General features: G+C 50.8%; 2 protein-coding genes and 1 long non-coding RNA gene across 14 annotated transcripts in view; 2 read left to right on the plus strand and 1 right to left on the minus strand.

Moving 5' to 3' along the window:
• The first annotated feature begins 35 nt into the window (after positions 1-35).
• Positions 36-5,977, plus strand: EEF1AKNMT (eEF1A lysine and N-terminal methyltransferase). 3 transcript variants are annotated; one of them, XR_003536101.1, is made up of 8 exons: positions 36-215; positions 1,023-1,770; positions 2,498-2,697; positions 3,261-3,456; positions 3,688-3,869; positions 4,014-4,226; positions 4,605-4,736; positions 5,215-5,325. XR_003536101.1 is itself a non-coding variant. In XM_027694638.1 (8 exons), exons 1-8 carry the CDS (start codon positions 63-65, stop codon positions 5,487-5,489), a joined length of 2,022 nt encoding a protein of 673 aa, XP_027550439.1. In that variant the 5' UTR covers positions 36-62; the 3' UTR covers positions 5,490-5,977. The 3 variants fall into 3 exon arrangements, 2 of the variants coding, with proteins under 2 accessions (XP_027550439.1, XP_027550438.1); XM_027694638.1 differs by having other exon boundaries at positions 4,091-4,226; positions 5,215-5,977; XM_027694637.1 differs by having other exon boundaries at positions 3,688-3,831; positions 5,215-5,977.
• A 1,742-nt stretch (positions 5,978-7,719) lies between these two features.
• On the minus strand, positions 7,720-13,452 carry LOC113973071. The gene is made up of 2 exons (XR_003536114.1): positions 13,355-13,452; positions 7,720-7,859 (listed from the first exon to the last, which is right to left on the minus strand). It is a non-coding gene; the product is annotated as an uncharacterized LOC113973071 (long non-coding RNA).
• Positions 13,453-13,510: 58 nt separating this feature from the next.
• Positions 13,511-23,012, plus strand: part of DNM3 (dynamin 3) — a 171,814-nt gene continuing 162,312 nt past the window's right edge. For 9 of the 10 annotated variants that reach the window (XR_003536097.1, XM_027694616.1, XM_027694614.1 and 6 more), the window contains exon 1: positions 13,511-13,694. Coding sequence is in view for 9 of the 10 variants with exons in the window: in XM_027694616.1 (XP_027550417.1) it covers positions 13,549-13,694 (146 nt within the window). In the remaining variant the exon portion in view is untranslated. Of the gene's footprint in view, positions 13,695-14,225; positions 14,397-23,012 lie in introns of those variants that run through there. The other variant, XM_027694617.1, reaches the window with a different exon arrangement.

Raw genomic sequence — 23,012 nt, forward strand, 5'->3', positions numbered from 1 at the left:
CGGTCAGAGCGGGGCCACGTGGGGCCGGAGCGGGGCGGGAGCGGGGCCGAACGTGCCCGGCCATGGAGCTGCTGCCCCGCAGCCCCGCGGAGTTCGGCTCCGCACGGTACTGGGACCGCTTCTTCCGGCAGCGCGGGCAGCGCGCCTTCGAGTGGTACGGGGCCTTCCCGGAGCTCTGCCCCGTCCTGCACAAGTATGTGCGGCCCCGCGACAAGGTGAGCCCCGTGCGTACCCAGCGCCCTGTGCCCGGGCCGAGTCTCCCCGGGACTCCTTCTGGGGTTGTTTAGCATGGGGAAGAGGACGCTCAAGGGTGACCTTATCACTCTACAGCTCCCTGAAATGAGGTTGTAGCCACGTGAAGGTTGGGCTCTTCTCCCAAGCAAGCAGCGACAGGACGAGAGGATGCAGTCTCAAGCTGTACAGGGGAGGTTTATGTTGAACATTAGCAAGAATTTCTTCACACAAAGGGTGCTTAGACATTGGAATGGACTGCCCAGAGAGGTGGTGGAGTCACTGTCCCAGGAGGTGTTTAAGAAAAGACTGAATGTGGCACTTAGTGCCATGGTTTAGTTGATGTGGTGGTTTTGGGTCACAGGTTGGACTCGATGATCTCAGATATCTTTTCCAATGTAATTGATTCTGTGTGATTCGATGTGTGAGTTCTGTGCTTCTCTGTCCCACCGTAAATTGCCATTGTGTGTTGACACAGATGATGTGAAGCCCCCAGTGTGCCACAGTAAGAGCACAGGAGAGACCCCTGGGTTGCTTTGGTCTGGGGAGCTCTGGAGGGTAAAACACGCAGATCGTTCCCAGAGGAGATGCAGCAGATCCATTGCTTCTGTGCCCATGTGACTTTTCTCTATGGAAATGTTGTCTTAGGGCCCGGACAGTGATTTTGCAGGTTCTCTGGGTGTGGTTTTCATGAGGGCGCGTAGCCGTGGCTGATATTTGCTCATGAAGTGCTTTGAGGGCACGTTTCCAGGGGTTTCTCACCATCCCACTGCTCTTGTGCCTTGCCCCAGGTTCTCGTGGTGGGCTGTGGGAACTCGGAGCTGAGCGAGCAGATGTACGACGTGGGAATGTGCGAGGACATCGTGAACATCGACATCAGCGACGCCGTGATCCGTCAGATGCAGGAGCGGAGCGGGAGCAGGAGGCCAAAGATGAGCTACCTGCTCATGGACATGCTTCAGATGGACTTCCCTGACGCCCACTTCCAGGTGGTCCTGGACAAAGGCACGCTGGATGCCCTCCTTACTGATGAAGAAGAGGCCACTCTGGCCAAGGTGGACCAGATGTTTGCCGAGATCAGCCGGGTCCTGCAGGTGGGAGGGCGCTACCTCTGTGTGTCCTTGGCTCAAGCCCATGTGCTGAAGAAAGCAGTGGAATACTTCTCCCAGGAAGGCTGGGTCGTGCGTGTCCATCAGGTGGCCGGCAGTGGGGACAACCAGCAGTTTGTCCTACCAGTCTTTGTCTATGTCATGACAAAATTCAGGAAGATCCCTGGCTCGGCACCACAGATCCTGGAGATCTGCCCCGAGGAGCAGGAGAAGCCGATGCGGGTGGAGAGCGTGGAGCGGCTGGTGGCAGCGGTGAAGGACAGGCAGCATTACGCCCTGCTCTGCAGCCAGCTGAGCAAAACCCCCTGCAGGGAACAGGTTTCCCTGGATCTGTGTGACAAGGAGAGTGGGAAGCCTCGCTACACACTCCATGTGGTTGACAGCCCCTCGGTGAAACCTTCCCGGGAAAATCGCTTTGCCATCTTCATCAGTGAGTACAGCCTGTCCTGCCTGCAACGAGATGGTGCTCTGGCCAGGAGCTGCAAATGGCCAGCCCTTCAGGCCCTGTTGAGTTTGGGACTGGAGAGGGAAATAACCCACCTGTGGGGGGTTCGGTTGTTGTTTTAGTCCTGGCTTTGTGGTGGGACGTGTTTGCCTGGTGGCGCAAGCAGAGACCTGACACAGAGCTTGCTGGCTGCATCTCACAGCAGAGGGACGCTGCCTGTCCTGCCTCCAAGGGGGTGATTCCTGCCTTGATGCTGGTGACAGCCACCATAGCACGTTGCTGCATGAAGCCAGGGTGCAGCAATGCAGCTGGGAAGGCGTCTCTGCTCTGTGTGGGTGTCCCGACTTGCAGTGCTGGGCTGCTGGGGCTGCACTTGGCTTTTGTGCTTGCACCTCACAGAGACGTGTCAGGCTCTGCCAGTGGCGCTGTTCCCCCTCTGCACACCTGCAAAGCTGGGGCTTAGCACAGCCTGGAGACAGGTCATGAGGCTGTTGGACACCCCTTCTAATGAGACATGGCTTTTCCAGCCTCCTGCATGAGCCTGCTCAAAACAGGGGAGCTCCTGGCTCTCTTGGTGGTTGCAGTGCACGGCTCTAGTCACACAGTGGTACCTCCTTATGTCTTGCCATTCCCTGTGGCTCCTCCCTTGGAGGTTGGGGTGGTTGCCCCTGGGACCAGGAGCAGCCCAGGCTGATGGCATCCCCTTCTGCAGTTCCACAGGGCAGAGAAACCGAGTGGCTCTTTGGCACGGAGGAGGGACGGAGGCAGCTGGCCACCAGTGCGGGCTTTGGGCGCCTCGTCACCGTGGCCCTTCACAGGGAGCAGCACTACGAGGGCATGGCTGGCATCCAGGCAGAGCTGTCAGGGAAGGTGATGGAGCTGGCCCCGCCAGGCCTCCCTGCCCGGCAGCAGGTGAGCCCCCACTGCCCAAACCCCTGGATTGGCTTCCCCAAAACCGGGGCCAGGCTGGTTCTTTTCCAGCAGTGAATCCCTCTTCTCCAAGGGAGACCAAGCTGCAAGGTGTGAGCTGGCTGCCTTGGTGGGCAGGAGACTGGCTTTAGGTGTAGCTCTTCCTGGTTTTCCTTCCAGCTGTCTACCTTTGCTTGAAGGCAGATTCAGTGTGAAATCCTTCCCCTCAAAAACCCAGCATCCCAAGAAAACCGGGCATCCCGAAACCCTGAGAGCAGCCTCTTCTTAATCCTGGCTTTAACTTCTGCTCATCCTGTCTCCTCCTTCCTCCCCAACTCCCCAAACCTGACCTCTTGCAGGAAGTCATGAGGTGTTTGCTCCCTCTACCCCCAACACATGGATGGGAGTGAAGCCAGTGCAGGTCCTCAGCTCTCCTCTGGCATCCCACTGCTCCTGCCTTGTGTCCACTTCGTCATGGCTCCGTAGCCATAGTCAGGACAGTGGGAATGCCAGGCTCTGCTTTTGTAGTCTTTCCTTCCTCACACCAGTCACTGTCCTTCCTGCAGGTGCCTTTCCTGTCCGTGGGAGGGGACATCGGGGTGCGGGCGGTGCGGCACCGGGACACCAGCCCCCTGAGCGGGGAGTACGTGGTGGAGGACGTGAAGGGAGACGGCACCTGCTACTTCCGCCGCCTCATCTTCCTCTGCAACAGGAACGTGGTGCAGTCGGAGGCCCGGCTCCTGGCTCCCAGACCTCTCCCAGGTACCTGGGGCAGCCAGGAAGGGGCAGGGGCCAAGGCTGATTTTTTTGGGGGTGACAGAGATGAGATTGAGGAGGAAGGTTAAAGTCCTGCTGAGACCTGCCTGCCTGGTCCCAGAGCAGCTCTGGGAGCGGTTTAGCACTGTGGGTGGGGCAGGGCTGGGGGTGGCTAGTCCCCAGAAGGCACCTCTGTCTCCCACCTTGCCTTACCAGCTGGTATCTCCTGTCATTCAGGCCAGAAGAAACGGAGGAAGGACAAGAAGAAACCCAGCCCTGCTGAGCCACCTGCAGCCATTGACAAGAGCTACCTGTGCTGTGAGCACCACAAGGCCATGGTCGCAGGGCTCTGCCTGCTGGGGGGCCCTGACCCCCTCCCAGGTGACAAGGCCAGCAGTGAGAGGCTGTGCTGGGGGCAGGTGCTGTGTCCCTACACCCCAGCTCCTTGGGGAATGGTTTTTCTGGCCCCATGCACCCTTCCCTAAGCGGTTTGTGGACGGCGGGTGGGATGAGCAGTGGGAGCCGGGCATCCTGGTGGCTCACTGGGTGTTCTCCATTGGCAGGAGCCTCGCTGGCAGTGCTGGTGGTGGGGCTTGGCGGTGGCAGCCTGCCCCTCTTCATCCATGACTACTTCTCACAGGCCCACGTGGCCGTGGTGGAGATTGACCCCTCCATGCTGGAGGTGGCGACGCACTGGTTCGGCTTCTCCCAGGGTGACCGGATGCAAGTGCACATCTCCGATGGCCTGGACTACGTGGCCAAGCTGGCGGCTGAAGGTGCCTTCTTGGGGAGCATTCTGGGTATCCCATCAAGTCTGGTGGGTGACATGCTGAGGATTGAGGTCCTGGGCTGTTTTCACCCCCTGCTTCCCATCCCTGCCCATCTCCTGCCACGTGTCACAGTCTCCAGCCTCACCAGGTCTCTGCAGCTCACAGCCTGTCCTTGCCTAGTGTGCAAGGGACCTTAGATTTGCTGCCTCCCTCAGCACCAAGGGCTGCTGCTTTGGGTTTCATTTGGAAAGAGAAACCCCAGGAGAGAGAAAAGACCCATAACATGGCAGAGGGGATGTCTGGACCATCCCATTTGTTGCCTCCCTATCATGTGTGGTTCACCTCTGTCCATGGGATAACAACTCTCTGTGCTTCCTCCTGCAGCCCCAGCCCAGTATGATGCCATCATGTTCGACGTGGACAGCAAAGACCTCACAGTGGGGATGAGCTGCCCACCCCCAGCCTTTGTGGAAAAGCCCTTCCTGCAGAAAGTTAAAACCATCCTCAAGCCAGAAGGTAGGAGGGGAGATCTGGCTATGTCCCCATGGCCAGGCTGGCTGGCTCTGTGTGGAGCTGGGGCTGTGCCACCGTTTCTCATCCTGGAGAATAGTGGCCACAGACAGCATTGCTGCGTGGCATCTGCTTCTCCTGGTGGGTCCTGGATCCGAGTGTTTCGCTGGGTGTTGTGCCAGGAGGCTGGAGCAGGTGACCTGCAGCACTGCTGGGTCAGGCAGGCTGAGACATCCCAGGGGGCCAGGAAGGGTTGCTGGGAGCAGAGGGTGTAGGCGGTACCTGAGAACAGATCGTGGCCACCCACGACCCATGTGGCAGCAGGGACATGGAGCTGGGCCAAGGGTACCAGGGGGATGCTGGTACTCCTCGTGCTGCCATGGGGGAGACATTTGCACTGTGGTGGCACCGATTCAGCTGTGTTCCCACAGGGAGCAGGGTGGTGTACACAGGCTGAACTCCCACCCCTCTCCTCCTGCTGCAGGAATCTTTGTGCTCAACCTGGTGTGCCGTGATGCCCGGCTGAAGGAATCTGTCCTGGCCACCCTCAGGGATGTCTTCCCACTGCTCTACACGCGTCGCATCGAAGGGGAGGTCAACGAGATCCTGTTCTGCCAGCCCAGCCCCGAGGGCCGGCGGGACCCTGCGGAGCTGGGGGCGCGTGCCCGGGCACTGGAGGGGGCCCTGCGGCAGCCAGGGCGCCCCTGGGACAGCTCATACGTGCTGGCAGACATGCTGCAGGCTGTCAAGATCCTCTGAGAGAGGCTCCTCAGGACAGGCTGAGACGCTGCTTCAGAGAGTGCTCCTCATGTGGGTGCCTTGGCCCCTCAGCAGAGGGGTGCCCGTGGCTGGGACTGCCACCCTTGAGGGGCATGTGCTGGCCTGGGTCTGCCTGAGGGATGAACTGGCATGGGAAGGTGTTTCCTGCAGCGTGGCTCCCCAGGAAGGGGTCCAGGACTTCGGAGGGCTGTGCAGCCCAAGGGACAGCGTTGAGCTGGTGAGGGGAGGAAGGTGCTGTGGGACTGGCAGGACTGTGGATTTGGGTCTGTCCCTATTGTTTCCCCACTGTGGGAAAAACATCCCTCCAACCATCTCTTTCCTCTCCAGCACAGTGCCTTCCTTCTGATGCTGCCTCTCTCTGCCTCTCCAGCATCCCTGGTGTCTCTGCAGAGCCCAGCACTGCCCCAAGCCTGGTCGTGGATATGTGTGGGTGGGCTGTGAGAATAAAGTGCTCAGGGCTGCTCTGAGGCCTGCAGTGCTTTTCTAGGGCTAATTTCTGAAGCACCCACACCCTGGAAAAGGTACAGTCACCTCTGCACCTCAAGGATATGTCCTGGGGACAGGCAGCTGCCCCTTAAGCACTGCTGCCCCCTCACCACTTGCCCTCTCCAAACTGGACCCCACTATGTTTTCACTCTTCTGCGTCTCTCCAGCTATCACCACTGAACTGAGACCTGTAACACCCTGAGACCCCAAACCTTCTCTCCCCTGGGCCAGCAGGGACCCAGCCCTGGGCTTGGTCCCCTGGCCACTCCAAAGTGCTCACCCAGCTGGTGCAGGTCAGCCTTCCTGCAGGATGAAAAGGCAGCAGGAAAATACCCATTGGGCTGTTCCCACAGCACCCCCTTCCAGCCTAAACACCTCCTTTTGTCTCTCCCTGAGAAGTTTAGTCAAAGACCTGACCTGTGTGTCCTGGCTGGTTACAGAGCAAGAGACCCGCTGGTGTTCATACATTCATCAGAAGCTATTTTGGGGGGGCTTGTCTTTCTCCCCTGCAACAGCTGGTACCAAAATGAGTCTGAGACATGGTACCATGGATCAGCTTGCAGACAGCAAGTTGGAAACCTGCTCAGGCACTTTGATACTTTGCCACTGATCCTGTACCCTCACTCCCTGCTCCCTTCTGCCACTGGCAGCCTTAGCCAGGACATCTTTCTGGCAGCTGCTTCCCAAAGCAAACCCTCCACAGGCACCTTTCCACAGCCCAGGGAGATAACAACACACCAGAAGTAGCTCAGGGAGGGATCTCACCTAGCCTTTACTATGGAGGCAATAGCAGCCGTGTCTTGGAGCCATCTCCCAGCTTTGCAGCCCATGCACCCTCTCCCACAGGGATGTGGGGTGATGTTGTGCCCCTCATCAGCCTCTCCTTCCTCAGCAGAAGGACCCAGCTCTCCTCCATCTGGGAAATCCTCCTTCACTTAGAAAGCAAAGCGAGAGGGTGCACGAGCCTGAGAGTTTGCAGTTCACCAGCTCCACGGGGCCATGGAAAGCACATCCCAAGGGCTCCCACCCTGGTGAGGACCCTAAACCGGTGGGGGCCCTAAACCAGTGGGGACCATGGCCACTTCACTGATGCAGGAGATGGGGCTGTTAGTGCCCAGGAGACCCTATGTCAAGCATGCTGACAGTGAACATGTCCCTCTGACTGGGCCCTCTGTGCCTGTATTTTAATTTTAATTTTCCAGCAGGTTCTACTTTGGGAACCACTCCTCAGATCCCTTCTCCCGTGCCACCTGCTTTACTCCCCTTCACATAGAGGGACAAATCTCTGCCCTACTTTCTCCCTGGGCTGGCCTGCTTCTATGCAGAGGGAGCAGATGCTTTTTTTAATAAGTGCTTTTGATGGTTCCCAGGCACAGGAGAGCAGGGCTGGCCTGCTCCCTGCCTCAGATAAAGGCTGCCACTGTGGGTAGGTGCCCTCTGTTGCTCGGCACCCTGTCACTCCTGAAGTGTGTTTTCCTCCTCCTGTAGTGTGTTTGAGGCAGCACATGGGCAATGGGAGAGACAAGGCTGGAGCTGGAGCTGGATGGAAGTCTGCCTGCCCCCACGCAGTTAGTTTCTAAAGCTTCTCTGTGATGAGCACTGTTTTGAAAGATATCTATTATCCACCCAGCTTAGCAATGGCAAATTTCTAAACTGGATCAGCAGTGCTGCATTTAGGCTATTTTTAACTTAGTATGCAATTCTCAACATAATTCCAACGACATAGGTTTGTGTGTATGCCCTTTATTTTACCAAAACCATCTTCTTTCTTCCCCAGGATCTCATACAAAGGCTGCCTTCATCCCTCCCTTGTCCAGTCCTGCCTTTCTGTTGTGCTTCCCAAATGCTGCATAACGCCACATCCTGGTGGAAAAACAAAAGCCATCTATTAGAAACAATGTAAGGATGAAATAGTTCGTTGCAGCTGTCCTTGCAGCTACAAGTTTGGTCTGGAAATAAATTTCAGCTGGAAAACTGGCGAATTCATGAGTGCTGCAAATACACAAAATCCTCCTCTGCAGGTAAAATGCTCCAAGGCTGGAAAATTGACACGTAGTAAATATTTCTCTGCTGGCAACCAAAACGTGCAGTTCATGTATATGTTTGGCAACTGTGTTCTGTTGAGTGTTTTGGCAATATACTCATGTTTACATCCCTTACTCCTCACTTACTTCCTTTGCAGCGTAGGCACGCTGTAAGTGGCGGGATAGAAACAAGCTCTGCTGTCACTTAGCAACCTCCACTGGCGCCGAGATGTTGACTTCTTCCTTTCTGGGTTTCCCAGCACAAAAACAGACCGGTGCATAACTCATCCCGTGGCTCAGCTGTGAGGCTGTAGCCAGCTGGGGATGATTTGGTCTGGTGCGGTCCCAATCCTTCTCAAAGCATCACATCCCTGTCCTGCTGCCACTCCAGTGAATGAGACACAGGGAGTTGATGGGTCAGCCCTGGGATTCCTGATCTCAGGTGGAGGGATGCAGCTGGCCATGCCCAGTCATGGAGGCTCTTTGGCCCCGGGGTGACTGTGTGGGCAGGCAGCTGGCAGGGCAGTGACACTGAGGCAGGCAGGGGTGGGGTGCCACATAGACACCCCAGATGGTATAAGCTCCTCAGGTGTCACAACACAGGTCCCTGCTCTGCAGAAGGACTGGAAGTGGCTGGGCTCTAGGGAAGAGTTTGGAGGTGGACAGGGGACATACTGTCACCAGCTGAAAGTACATCAAGCAGCTGGGAGAGATTTTGCAGTAATAAAAGCTGCAGGGACTAAGCGCTGAGGCTGATTCCCTTCACCTGGGAAGAGCCTGGCGATGCTGCTGCTGTCCAGGCATGGCAGGGTCACAGCATAGCAAGGGCTGCACCAGCCACCTCCTGGAGGGTGGAAGCATTTGGGAAGTGTTTTGGATGTGAAATCTTCCCTTGGGGAAACACTTGGCTTGCCTGGCTTTGTGACCAAGGAAGCAGGCATGCTGCCAGGCTGCAGTGAGGGAGTACAGCTCTTTCCTGGGGTGCTCAGGGCAGCTGGGAAACGTCTCTGCAGGCTGCAATGCAGCACAGTGCCCTTTTTCTACCCTGGAACTGAATGCACCCGACTAAAGAATGCAGCTGGAGGTCACAGGGCAGGAGAGAGGAGAGATGGGACAGAGACTGGGTTGTCACTGTCCCACGATCAGTGAGTCAGCAGTGCCCCAGGCTGTGGGGGGAAGGCAGAAAGCACATCCTCTTTTCAGGGAGAAATGCTGCAGCCACTACTTCTAATCACAGCTCTGCGGCCGCTCTGACTTTCTTTCACTGGCTTGAATTCTATCTTTTGCAGCTTCAAGGTCTGAGCTCTGCTCCTGGCAGATACACAGGCACAGTGCTGGCTGGCACCTTCGTGCAGCTCCACTGCAGAACTGCTGAGAACCTGGGAGCTCCCCCTGCACGGGCTCCTTGCCTACACCTCCCCCTGCTCTGTGCTGATCAGCTGCCTGAAAAGCTCTGCAAGACTCTGGGTTTGTAACTGAAGCAAGAAGGAGGTGAGGAAAGTCCCTGGGGAGAAGAGCAAGTGTGAAGGAACCCGCCTCTTCTTAATTCTTCCCGGGGAGAGGATGCAGCCTCCTCTGTGCTCTGCTCCCCACAGGGTCCTGCCTGCTCTGCCGGCAGGGGGATCCTGCCTGGCTCTTCACTGCAGGCATCTGCAAGTCTCTGCTCTGATATTTTATATACAACCCATTTTTCATGAAGGGAATTGCACTGGTGTGTGTTTATAAAGCAGCCTGGGGACCTGATCCAAATGTCCTCAGCTTTAACGTCACGCTGCCTGCTTAGGGAGAAGTGGGTAAGTTTGTGGCCTTGAATGCTACAGCTGCACCCTGAAGCCAGGCTATTTTTGCCATATATTTTTCTGAAAGTCATGGCAGGACAAACTTGCTGTCTGTAGGCTCGATCTGAAATGCACTGGAGGCTTCAAGAGGGCTAGGAGCCCCTGGCCAGGCTGCTGGAGCTGGTGACATCTGACATCAGACCACACTGATGGAGTTGGCATGTCACCCTGGGTAAAAGTAGATTGTGTTTAGCTGGTTAACCAGTGAGCAGCTCTATGCTCCTGAGGATCACACTCAGTGCTTCCCCAGAAAACAGTTTCTTGCATGGCCTCCTGACACTGCTTTGGGTCTTATATTTCATGGTTATTCATTACATGAAGCTTTGCAATGGTCTCTGATAGCAGTACCCCTGTTTCCTTTAATTTAGCCACTATGAATCTTGGCAAATTCAGAAAGCCAGGCTGGGCTCCACACTGCCATCCAGAGAAGTCAGTTAGGAAAAGCAGAGACCTTAAGATACACTCGGGTGCCCTTCCTCTCTCCTTCACTGCTCTCTTGGAATTGTTGGAAAAATGAGCACCCTCATGGTAATAGGGGCATGTATAATGAAAATGTTTGTGCTTTTTCCAGAAGATGGAAATCTATCCTTGGCTGCTTGTAGCTGTTTTTCTGAGGGGAGAGTGGATTTTTGTAAGTGATGGAGTCATGCATGAGGTGAGTGTGGTGACTTGGCAGCTTTAACTCTGCTTCACCAGACAAAAAGTTTGATTTGTGAACTTCCCAGACTTGGGGGAATAACTCAGACTTTTCCTAGCCTAAGGTGTTTTCTTAATTTATGTTACTTTAATCATGGAAGCAAACAAAGATGTAATCTAAAGACTGGAAAGGAAAGGACAGGTTATCCTCAGGTTATCAGGTGTGCATAGTGTCGCTCCCCAGGCATCATGCCTTTTCCAATCTTCATTTGTCTCCTGTGGAGATGCAATTCTATTGCCAGGCTGCTCTTCTACGGATCTTAATTATTTCGTGGGGGCAGCACACAGTGCTTTGATGCTCAGACGAGGCGGATTTGGCCAGAATGTGATCCTGTTCTTCCCGACTTCCAGCCTCCGTAGAAACCCATGAACTGGAGGAAGGCCAGGCAGCTACTCTAGTGCCTCCTGGCATAGCCTGCTTTCTCAGGAGTGGGGAAAGAAATAATCATGCTGCTAATTGGCATAATTATGTCAATAACTCCCAGGCCCCATCTAGACAGAAATGATGGTAAGGCTTTTCCCAGATGCTGTGGTCTAAGTGCAGCGGCAAAGCCTGCGTTATGCCAAATAAAAAGTGTTCATTTGTTTCCAGAGTTATAAGATAGTCTGTTGTAGGGAGTAATTTTTCACACTTATTGGGAGCTCTGGCCAAAAAGTTTTGATAATCCTCCAGATCATTAGTCTCCGTCAGCCTGCAGGATGTTCACAGTTCCCTTTTGTTTTGCTTTTCACGCTGAGTGAGGCCGGTGTCTGGTTTAATACAGAGGATAACTTTTATCGCTGCAGGACTCCAAAGCCTGCGTTTTGGATATTTTCATGTTGTGACTGCTGCCAGTAATCACAGATAAACCTCATCTCTGTTGTTTGCCTGAGCTCTTAGCTCAGCCTCAGAGTGCGTTTTTAATTGAACCCACTGCAGCGACGGGGCTTGGATCTTGTTGTTGCTTCCCAGTCTGTTCCTGAGCCATCCACCTGCTGCCAGCTCGGCCAGACCCACCTCCTTGGGCCTGCCCTGCCACGGCTCTGGTGAAGGTGTCTGACCTGCCAGCACTCCACCCGTGGCTGAGTGTCTGTGAGGTTTGACAGGGACACTCACGTGCTGCAGGGATGGATCGTGGTTCCTGCTGCTCCTGTTCCCATTGCAGGCAGGAGCTGGGAGGAATTCAGCCACTGGGACTGCTCCAAAATTCCCCGCTCCGCAGATTGGGAAGTGCTGAAGCCAGCTGTCTGCCAGGTCCCATGCCGGCGAGCGGAACCTGGCTCCTCCATGGGCTCCCAGTTTGGCCCTCTTCCCAGTCCGGTGACAAAAGTCATTGAGGAAGAGGGCATGGAAACCTCTCCTGGGTGCCGGAGGGTGCCGCAGTCCTGTGTTCAGGGGCTCTCAAGGGACACTGCAGCCCTTTCCACCGGCAGGAGGGGGTGGCCAGCTGGAATCAGGGCTCTCAGGGGAGAGGGGCAGCCTGATGGTCTCATGGTCAGTGTGCTGACCTGGGCAAACTGTGCACCTCGTGCCTGAGGGTCCCAGCACCAAGGCTGGCTTTTCCTCGGGCAGGGATAGAATCACAGAATGGATCAGGTTGGAAGGGACCACAGCGGGTCATCTAGTCCAACCTCCTTGCATAAGAAGGGTCATCCTAGAGCACGTGGCACTGGATTGAGTTCAGATGCTTCTGGAATATCTCCAGTGAGGGAGACTCCACACCCTCTGGGCATCTATTCCAGTGTGTGGTCACCCACACAGTAAAGAATTTCTTCCTTGTATTCAGGTGGAACTTCCTGTGCATCAGTTTCTGCCCGTTGTGTCTCATCCTAGTGGCTGGCACCACAGAGAAGAGCCTGGCTCCATCTCCTTGGCACCCCCCTTTTAGATATTTATAAATATCTAAAGCTGGGTGTACTTAAAGTGCTGGTATCTAAAGCTGGGATGAGCCCACCCAGCCACTCGAGTTGTCAGTGGGGGCTCCAGAATGCCAGGAGGACCCCATGGATGCTCCCTGTGAGCAGCTGCCCCGGGCCAGTGATCGGCAGGAGGCTCTGCTGGTGTCCCCACAGAAAGAGCAGAGAGGACCCCACCACCACCTCGGGCTCCCGTGGCTCAGCCCTTCTTGGTGGTGTTGCAAAATGTGGAGTATGTAAAAATTCTATCAAGAAAAGATGTTCTTTGATGTTTAATCTCTGTACACTTTCAAGCCTAATCAGCAAGAAAGGAGATTTAATCCGTGAAACAAATAGCAAGCTCTAAGTGATGTCCTGATGTTAGAAAGATAAATTACTTGTCAGTAGCATTGCTTTGTTAAGGTTTAGGGCTTGATATGTTTCAATGAGGTCAGACCTAGGGGGAGGTTACCGAAGCTTCGGAAGAAGGATGTACTGCTGATGGTGGACACAAAGAATTCAGAATTTATGGTTTACAAGGACATTTGGCAGAACCACCAAGATAAGGAAGAAACCAAGAAAGTCAACTCAGTCACTGTGCTGAAATCATCTCTGACTGGGTAACAGGCAATTCTGGCAGGGGCAGATCGCAAACACCGACTCACAGACCACCAATCCAGGAAACCCACCAGCTCAGAAGAAGAGGAAGACGGAGCACGCGGACTGATTAGCATGAGAAACGAGAGAATCGTTAACCCGTGGAAGACAGAGTACTAATTAACAGGAGAACCAGGCAACTTGTAGCCGATGAACACTAATGCCGTTGCTTGCTAAAATGTGAAAACTTTTGGTAGTCGTCGTGAATAGCAAAAGGACTTGCCACCCAGCCCCCCTTTCTGCACAGAACTGTAAATAAATCACACACCTCGACTCTGTGTGTGGATCAGCCTCGTAAACACCGGCGGAAAGCACCTATTTTGGGACAACAGCGGGACCAGCACCGGGAGAGGGCGTGTCCACCCCCGAGGCCCCGCCCCCAAGCCCGGAGGAGGGGCGCATGCGCAGTGCGCCGCCCGTTACCTGTCAGCGGCGGCGGGTGGAGGAGGCGGCGGCGGCGGGATGGAGGGGCTCATCCCGCTCGTCAACCGGCTGCAGGACGCCTTCGCGGCGCTGGGCCAGAACTGCCTGCTCGACCTGCCACAGATCGCGGTGGTGGGCGGGCAGAGCGCCGGCAAGAGCTCCGTGCTGGAGAACTGCGTCTCCAGGTGAGGGGCGACGGGCGCGGACCCCCCCCCGCACCGTACACACATACACGCGCACACGCGCGCGCACACGACCCGGGGGCTCGCGCCCTTCCCAACGGTCGCGGCGCGCGCCCCCCCCTCACAGCGGCGGGGCTGGGGGGGGAGCGGTCACGGGCGGGGATGGACCAGGCGGGTTTTTTTGGGGGGGTTTCGCGGCGGCCCGTTCGCGGCTCCGACACCCCCCCCCGGGTGTGCTCGGTGCCCTCCCGGGGTTGCCGCGGGGGTGGCGAGGCGGGCCCTGGCCCGGCGGTGCCCACTATGCGATGTGCGCGCTGCGGGGAAGGCGCCGCGGCTCCTCTGCGAGCGCGTTCGTGTGCCCGGGGTGTGTGTGTGTGTGTGTGTGTGTTTGTACGTGTGTGTATGTATGTATGTACGTGTGTATTGACTGCTGTCCGAGGGACACACGGCGTTTAAAGCCCCAAACCCTGATTTCGGTGGGGTGATGGCGCTGGGCTGCTCATCCCGCTCATCCCATCGCTTTACAGTTCGCACCGTCGTGACGCGCCCGTGGGTATTCGAATCACAGGGGCGTTAAGGTTGGAAAAGACCTCCAGGATCGCCAAGTGCGACATTAGCATCGTTCCTAACAATGAAAATAGGGGAGCCTGGCGGTTCAGGTGCTGCTTTTCGACGGGCAGGCAGTGCCTCTGGAGATGGCCCGAGGTAAACACGGGCTTCACGTGCTGATAAAGTTCCTGCTGCGTTTGCCGCAAATAGCTGCGGGCTCCCGATGGGAGGGAGGGAGGAAAATGGTGCTCCCGGAGCGGAGCTGCGAGCTCAGCCTGGATTATAAGGTCAAAATACTGGTGTGTGTCGGTGATTGAGGAACTTTCATGAGTGGAGGTCTTCACTGAAGGTAATATTAAACTCTGTGTCACTCCACAACCTGGCCATGTGTCAGGCTGCAGCAGCTCTTGATATACAGTATAAAAATTCTATACAGTTGTTCTTCAGCTCTGCTTCAGAATTTACTGTGTTAAATGTCAGTTCTTCCTCTTCATTCTTCTTGAAGACTGTGGTTAGCTACTGGTGTTGACAGTACTGCTAATCTCTCGAGTAGTGAAAGCATAAATGAGAGCCCCAGAAAGCACAATTGGCCGCCAAATTATTACCGTTTTCTTTAAACAAGTCCTTAAAAAGAAATTTGGTAACCCTTTCACTTTTTGATCTATGTGTCCACGAAGCTGTGCAAAGCATGTGTGCTGAGGAGAAAAGGCAACTTCATCTTTCTTGTCAGTGAGGATATTTTGGTCCCCGTGGAAAAGCCTTGTCTGGGGTGGCACGCATCTGGGAGAGGGGCTGTGCTGTGTAATGGGCTGTGCGCTGATGTCGGGCTTTGGATCCAGCTGTGCTGATCTTGCTGCTCCCAGATGCTTGTTATTGCTCCGCTGCCGGAGGGATCTGCTCCATCTGATCCGCAGGTGGAGCTGTTCCTTTGAGTGCAGCGCACCCCCGCCCAGCCGCCTGGGTGCGCCTGGCAGGAGCAGAAGGTGGAAATGAGCAGTTTGTGCTGATCTGGCCCGTTTGGACGAGAGGTTGGAACCAGCTGCACAAGTGAGGCGTGGGCATTTCTGGGAAGAACTATGAAGGAAAGCGAAGGGCAATGCCTTTTTTGCTCACGTAGCAATTCCCTGTGTAGCCCGCAGACACTGCAAGGGAGTCTCTTCAGAGAAAAGCCGATAGGCTACTGAGAAACGCCAGTGTGTCTCTGTCACAGGGGATCTGGAATTTGGATTCTTTCAACCCGGTTTCAGAGTTTTAAGTTGTTGTAACTTTTTGAGATTCAGCATGAGCTGATATGTAGTACCTCCCTACTTGCAACCATGGAGCCTATTGCAAAAATGACATTAGAATGCATTGCTTCAAACCTATTCCATGTGCCTTTCCTCTAGATTGAGTGAGTACATGTGGTCAGCAGATGTGCACTTGCTAAGCTGTGAGAACTTGGTTGTGAACCCTCAGAACCAGATTAATAAATATCCATGAGATCGGAAGAGGATTTCGTTTGTCAGATCAGCAGGCAAATGATCTGTGTCTCTTTTTAGTAAGCCATAGGATCTGTTTTTATGGGATAATGCAGCTGCTTTCTGCAAATGAGTTTGTTTAATCCACATATGTCTTATAGAGGTAGTCAGTCTCCTTGTAGAGACACGCTGTGTTCATTTCTGTTTATCAGTGTGCTCTGGGATTACCCACACAGGGAACTTCGACTAACAATGACACAGCTTTGAAACTGACAGCAAAATAAAAGAGTCCTTGCATTGCTCTCAAGTGTGAGCATTAATTCTCATGGGGGTTTTTGGGGGGTTTTTGGGGTTTGTTTTCTTGGTGGTTGTGGGTTTGTTTTTTTTACCATGTGAATCATTACCGTTGGTAGATTTTGAACTCTCAGCCTTCAGGGAGAGATTCAAGAGCTCCTCTCTTCAGGAATAGCTGTAATTGGTATGAGGAAGGCATGATATCCCCATGTGGAGGGCAGGGTCTTGCTACAAACATGTTGCTGGTTGATAACCTCAGTATTTGTTAGTGGAGCTTTAGTAAGGCTGGTAAGGTAGTTCTGAACTCTAGGATCAGGATGTTATTCCCTGCTGCCTGTAGCTATTAGACCGTTGTGCCTGTTTCAGTCTTCCATAGGGACTCTGATTGTGCAACGATTACTTTTCTCCGCTTGGACAGTAGAAACCTATTTTCTAGCTTGCAGGTGGTATCAGAGTTGGAATTTCTTTATGGAGCCCAGTAAGCATGGGAGATATTGCATTACCCACCATCCAGTTTATGCACTGCCATAATTTTTCAGAGGGGTTTTGAGGAATCTTGCTCTGGCACAGTTCTGTGGGCTGGCAGATGGTCTGAAAGTGGGATTGAGGTCCTGTTCCTTCTCAAGCTGCTGAGTGACATGCATCCATCACTGTCCCCAGTATAGCACCAAGGCTTGTTTAGGTGCACACAGAATCCTTAATAACTAACAAAAGTTAGGGAATATTTTGGGATTAGTTTACTTGTGATCTGCATTGGCGATGGTGTCGAATGAGGATGAATTCTGCACGTTTGCCTGCTCCAGGAATTGTGTGACACCCAGAACTACTTGTGTTGTTGTAGGCTGACTTTGAGCACAGCTGGAATGGGGCAGTGTCAAATCTCCCAGTGTGTCCATTATTGTTGCTATTTGGATTAGCATCCTCTAAGATATTTGGAGAGTTTCCTCTTTACTTTTTTGCTCCTCTGTAAGGAGACAGTGTCTTTTGGTAGTCAAGGACTATGTTTGAAGGTTTTCCTCTCAGAATTCTGGTTATATTTAGATGGAAACAGAGATTCCAGAGAGCACCTGAGGACAGCAGTCATTTCCATTTATGGGTTAGACCTTCATGTGTTCATAACTGGAGCTCATGGCACTTGTTTGAGGAAATGGGATTGTCTGAAGAGCAAATGTTCTTCCTACCTGCTTCTCTTTGTAAGAGAAGTAAATGTGCCTGTAAAATACTGGGCCAGTGTTTGAAGCAAACGATCCAGTGCAATCTTGTGGTGGAATCTGGTGGGAGAGAGAGATTCAAAATGCAAAGGGGAGTCAAACAACAAATCCCAGCAGATGCCAGTGGGAGACAAGTACTTGGCCTGCGCACACTGCTGTGCTACCGAGCAGTGCAGAGCCATGAACTTATATGTTGTTTGTGCTTTTTAAACATCTTGCTTCTGATAATAATAGGGTTACTTAAAGAAAACTAATGGCAGGAAATAATCCCTGAAAACTGTATTTGGAGAGAAAGCACTTTCTATTATTTCCTATATCCAAAGGGGGTTTTAAGATAACTGAAGGCACAGACTGCAGGCTACCTTGTCAGGGCCTCCTTCTTCAGAAATTAGAACCTTGTTTTATTCTTAAAAATAGCGAGAAATTAATAATTAGGTTTCCAACCTGAAAGCTCTTCACTTCCTTCCCTGCTTAATATGATATGAACTGCATGTGGCCAAATAATTGTTTTATAAGAGATGTGAACTCCTGATTGTAAGCCTGTCAGTCATAATCAAACAAGCACTTTCGTTTTAAGAGCCTGAGGTCTGATTGTATAATTCAGCTTTACAGCTTTTTGATCTGAGACACTTTTGATAATCTTAGGGCCATTGCATGTCGTATAGCTATTTATTATGACATATGTACTGATTATTTCTTTTTCAAATTACAATTCCTTGTGTGCTCAGCTCGTTCTTTTCTTGCTTGAGATGGCGGTTGTGAAAAGACTGCGTTGAGTCATTAGGAGAAGAGACAGGACTTTAAATCTGGCTGTTAAAGCAGAGAATTTCTCCAAAGAATGTAGACATAGATTGGATGCATCCTGGGGGAGAGGCAGTTAAAATTGATGCAGATATTTTATTCTTTTAGCTACCTAGGTATTGACAGAAAAACTTTCTACAGAAAATTCTCCTCTTTTGTGAAACAGGCGTGAAAAGCCAAGCAGTTGGAAATACAAACTGAAGTGTGGTGCTGTGTATCCTTTTTTAATCTTAAGGATCTTCTGGAAATGAGAATCAGCCACTCCTTTTCCTGACTAATTAAGCCATTGTACAGCTTTGAGTACAGTATTGAGTGTATTAGCCTAGTTATCAAAATACTCTGATGCAACAAAAGCAGGAATTGTTTCTGGGTATTTCATTAATTAGAAACAGTAGCAAATGAGACAGTGGCTCATTTGGGTTTCTTCCCTGAATAAGTTGTTACATTTACATAATGCAGAACAAACTGGCTGTTTAGATGGGATACAGATGGCCTAGTTTTGTCCTTACATGTAACTCCATTGTGGACTTAAAGTTAATTTTTTTTCAGTCTTGAGAATTGATATATACAAAGTAAAGTAAATTAGTAGTTAAAAACAGACATGCAAACAAATCTGCTGATTCCCCCCCCCACACACATGTAAAGTAACTTTTTTCCTCTAAAACTGCTTTGAGGATCTGTTTCTCTTGGTTTTTTGCATTTAAATTTTGCCAGTTGAAATATTTCTTCTATTTTAAGGAAAGGTGTACTCTATAATGAGGCATAGTGTATGGAGCTCTGACCTATATTCTGGCATTTAAGTTCAATGTATCAAGCAGTTTACAGGGATTCTAAATCAGTAAGTAACACTTAGTGCTTTTGTAAAGTATACCTGTGAGAATACACAGTCTTACTGTAACTTCAGCACACTCTGTATGATTCGGGTACTGCAGTATTTAGTGAACACAAGCGAAGTATTTGAAGTCTGAGACTTAGACTTCAGAAAAACCTCAAAACCCTGCAAAAAGCAATGTTCAGAAAAAGCTCAGTCTGGTCTCAAGTGCCTTCTGAGAAATCAGTGCTATGAATTCAGTGGCAGCTGTTACTGGGAGTTCAGTCCATCAAGGTACTGAAGGTGACTGCACTCCTCTGATAGTTTTTCAAGGAGAACAGTCATCTTGTGAGAGGTTTGTGGGTTTTTTCCTTATTTTTTCCCCCCAGACCGTAGGTATCCACTTAACTTATCCTGGTTCTTTTTACAGTGACAATTCTGAAAGTTCAACAGATTGTCTAACTCCCTAGGCTCTTGCATAATGTTGTAAATCCTGATATTCGCTGCCTTCAGGAAGGAGCCACGCTTGGGAATTGGTAGTGTTGAAATCAACAAATAACCAACACCTTTGTTGTCTTGCTGTGTCTTGATGGACATTGTTGCTGCTGCTGCTGCTTCAAGCTCGAGTCACTTTCCTTTGTAGATGAAAGAGCAAACAAAGCTTTACAGTTTAGATAAATAGATGTTAGCAATGTGATTGTTTGGGCATTCACCAGTAAACATGGGGAATGGTGATGCTATGGTTGGCAGCAGAAACACAGAAGTGTGTACACTGTTCTCTGCCACTCATTTACTGTATGACCTCAGACTGGTTTTTAAACATTACCTGCATGTGTATCCACACGTGCCTTGAGTCTTCACTTGGTCTTAAGTTGCTTCTATCTGCAAAGAAGATGTTAGCATATAGTCTTAAAATCAGCGTGGGATAACTGTGATTGTAGTCTAAAACTTGCTGTTATGCATTTCTCTGCTTTGTGTGATGGCTGATTTAAATTCCTCTATGGCACCAAAACTGAGTCTTGGATTCTGCTTTGAACAGCTGAGATGTAGCAGTGTTTCCTCATCCCAAAAAGGGACCCTTGCTGGTGTTTAGTTTGTGCCTCTAACAACTTAGTCATTGAGAGAGATCGTGTTTGTGGTTTGCCATCCATCAGTTGATCACCGAGCAAATTGATGATAGTCCTCTAAGTATTTGTGGGTTTCTTAAACAATGTCTGCCTAGATTGCAAGCAGAGAGGGGCAGAGGCCTTTTTTGCTTTTTCTGATTTTGTTGGGTTGGTTTTTGCTTGTTTATTGTGTGGGTTTTTTTTTTAAACAGTGCATTTCATAATAAGACCTTCCAGTAAACAGAAGCCTGTGAACTCACCTTGTTTGCTGTGCTCATGTGTAAGGGCTTACTGGGAATCCTTTTAATGCTCTATGTCTGCAGTGCAAAGCCTGTAGTGTAAATATGCTGAGAACAGGAAACGAGCATTATTTAACTGTGACCTTGCATCTTTTTCTTCAGCAAGTTGCACCCCGATGAACAAGGCAGCATTATTGAACTAGAGAGGAGCAAAATCCCATTTAACTGCATGCTGGGCTTTGATGTACTGCCAAGCACTGTTGTCTGTGATAGCCTCTGGGATGTAAAGGAGAACTGTAGTAGTAGATAAGAGAGGTTTTCAACCCAAGTGTCTAGTGATAATGTCAGCTTTTATAATTTGTGTGTGGAAGTTAAGCTTTAATTCAGTACCTAGCATGGTGTTCCTGCATCATAGCTCCTGTGCAAAATCACCAAGGTTTCATTCTTCAGATATGCAGGAGGTTTCCTATCTGCTGTAATACAGATAGATTTCTACCCTCATAGATGGCATCATCAAAGCCAGATTAACCTTAGGCGCTGAGTACGTTGTTTACTATGTACACTGCAGATGCCTAAAACTGCACATATGTCCGGGGATGCTCAGCCACGGAGGATGCTCTGAAGCTGTCAGTGTGTGACTCACCTGCAGAGAACTGACAGGGCTCTGCGTGGTGAGCTTGGGAACAACGGAGAGACATCCCTAGTCTCTGCTGCGTGCCAGTGAGGAGATGGGCCCTGATCCAGGGCTGTTCGGCAGCCAGGCTGGAAGCTGCTGGAGAAATTTCAGCCGAATCCATCAGAGGCAGTGTTGTGCCCTTGCGTGCTCACCTGTTAGTTTGTTCAGGTGCTAAACAAATGTTGACAGAAGATCCTCAGTGTCTGTCAGAGCTGCGAAATAGGCTGGAAAGCCTCAGGAGTCCGGGCTGAGACCTCCAGCATTATGACTTTGTTAGTGTTCTGGGAAGTAGCAGCACAAACCACTGTTTTGGTCAGAATTCTAGTATAAATTTTTCTTGTGGTAATAATTCAGTTTCTGGTGAGCAGAGAGATGGGAGATCACGGCTGATATTAAATTTCACTATTGAGATGAACAGACTTTATCTGCCATGGACAATATATTCATTCTCATATTTTACAGGCTCAAAGTAGGATAAATGGGCAGGTAAAAAAGGATAAAATAGCTAGAGAAGTTGAGAAATTTGAACCACTTGTTTTGGAAACAGCTCCTTTCCCCTCTTCCTGTCTGCATCTGGAGGGAGTGCAAGAGTTGAATCCAGTTACATTCCAGCTCTGCAAAATTACCTGAAATGTCTTGTCTTGTACTAAGGAAGTTAATTGTACAGCTTAATACCTTGTCCACCACAAAAGAGAGAAATGTGTTTTCACAGGGCTTCTGAAGGGGCAAAGTTTTTTAGCCTTTACTAGGATGTGTCACAGCTGATTGTATGCTCTGCCACGGTTTAAATAGTTTGTGTTGAGGGATCTGAGTTCAGGACAGTGGGATTTGGGAGGAAGGGCAGCAGCTTATTTTGTCAAGGTTTTTGAGGAAAGCACTGAAATTCATAATACCTAGAAGATTTATTTTGACAGGGTATCCAGAGGTGAATTATTTGCTAAATGCTATTTATATAGTCGTTAGCTTCATGTAGGTGATATACCTGCAGTGTTGGGTTATGTTGTTTTCTTTCTGATCCTTGCAGTCAGATTTTTGTTTATCTCTGATATATCTGATTATATTATGGAGGAAAACTTTTTACTCAAATCTTTTCTAAAGAAACAACATTAATAGTTTTTGGCAGCTGGGAGTGATTTTAAAAAACCCAAACAGCCAAGGTCTATTTAGAGAACTGACAGAAATTTAAAGTGAGTAAAGAATTATTGTAGTTCGTTTCTTGTGTTGAGATACTGAGTCTTGCTGCATTAGTATTCATCCTGAGGATGGATGGGCTTTTATGCACCAACATCCTATGCAAATTAGTCCTTTCCTAAAAGCAAACATATCTGATTAGGGAGAATACAGTTGTCCTGCAAAGTCTGCTTTATTCTTTTTGACACAAAAATTCTGAGAATTGTTGGGGTCTCTTTGTATTTTGTGCTTCCTTTCTCCCTCTTCCACCCCCGCTTGGAATTGATGGAGAGCACCGTTGGGCAGGAAATAGCAGAAGCTTTTGTAAAATCTTAAAAGAGAAAGAGGAAAAAGGGCATTTTCACAAATGGAATTAGGATGATGCAGCAAAGTGCTGGATGCCTGCCAGGGAGGACAGATGCACCGTGCATACAGTGCCTTGCCGACGAGGCTGCACATTGGCAGCTCCCCGCTCTGTTAGTACAGCGAGCCCACAGCCCGGCATAATCACTGCAAACAGAGCACTGTTCATCTCACCACTCCTGGGGCTTTGCCTGGCAGGTTTTCGGAGCTGGGTATGGCAGTTCTCAGTCCTGTAAGAGTTACTGAGACTTTAAAACTTTCTACCGTGTAAAAGACAATTTTTTAGTGCTAAGAAGTGCATTTTCTCTCCTTCAGTCAGTGAACAGACTTGCCTTTTCCTGTGCAGAACTGTGATGTGGGGTACTGTCACTGCTGTCAAAATACAGCATTAGACTTGCTCCAAGAAGGTCTGTGCCTTCTGAGGCTTCTGTTCAAATGTCCCATACTTTGGAGAACCTGTTGACTCCCATCATGTTTAATGGAAGGCTTTACCATTGGGACTAGAGCAGTTTTTGGCCCTGATTTTCTCCATAGCCCTGTAATGTTTAATGGGGGAGATTTAATAATTTCTGGCTGATGCTATTGAGCAGAAAGGCCACTGCTTCTTACAGAGAGCATCTTCCAGATCCAATAGAAACATAATG

The sequence above is a fragment of the Neopelma chrysocephalum genome, unplaced genomic scaffold, assembly GCF_003984885.1.
Source record: "Neopelma chrysocephalum unplaced genomic scaffold, ASM398488v2 Primary Assembly neopelma1_98, whole genome shotgun sequence".
In the NCBI taxonomy this organism is placed as follows: domain Eukaryota; kingdom Metazoa; phylum Chordata; class Aves; order Passeriformes; family Pipridae; genus Neopelma; species Neopelma chrysocephalum.

Bases quoted from the DNA above. Each gene is read 5' to 3' on its own strand.
- EEF1AKNMT (XM_027694637.1), top strand. From the start codon at position 63: ATGGAGCTGCTGCCCCGCAGCCCCGCGGAGTTCGGCTCCGCACGGTAC. The intron at 3,457-3,687 runs GTACCTGGGGCA...CCTGTCATTCAG, and splicing joins GGCTCCCAGACCTCTCCCAG to GCCAGAAGAAACGGAGGAAG. The intron at 4,737-5,214 runs GTAGGAGGGGAG...CTCCTGCTGCAG, and splicing joins AACCATCCTCAAGCCAGAAG to GAATCTTTGTGCTCAACCTG.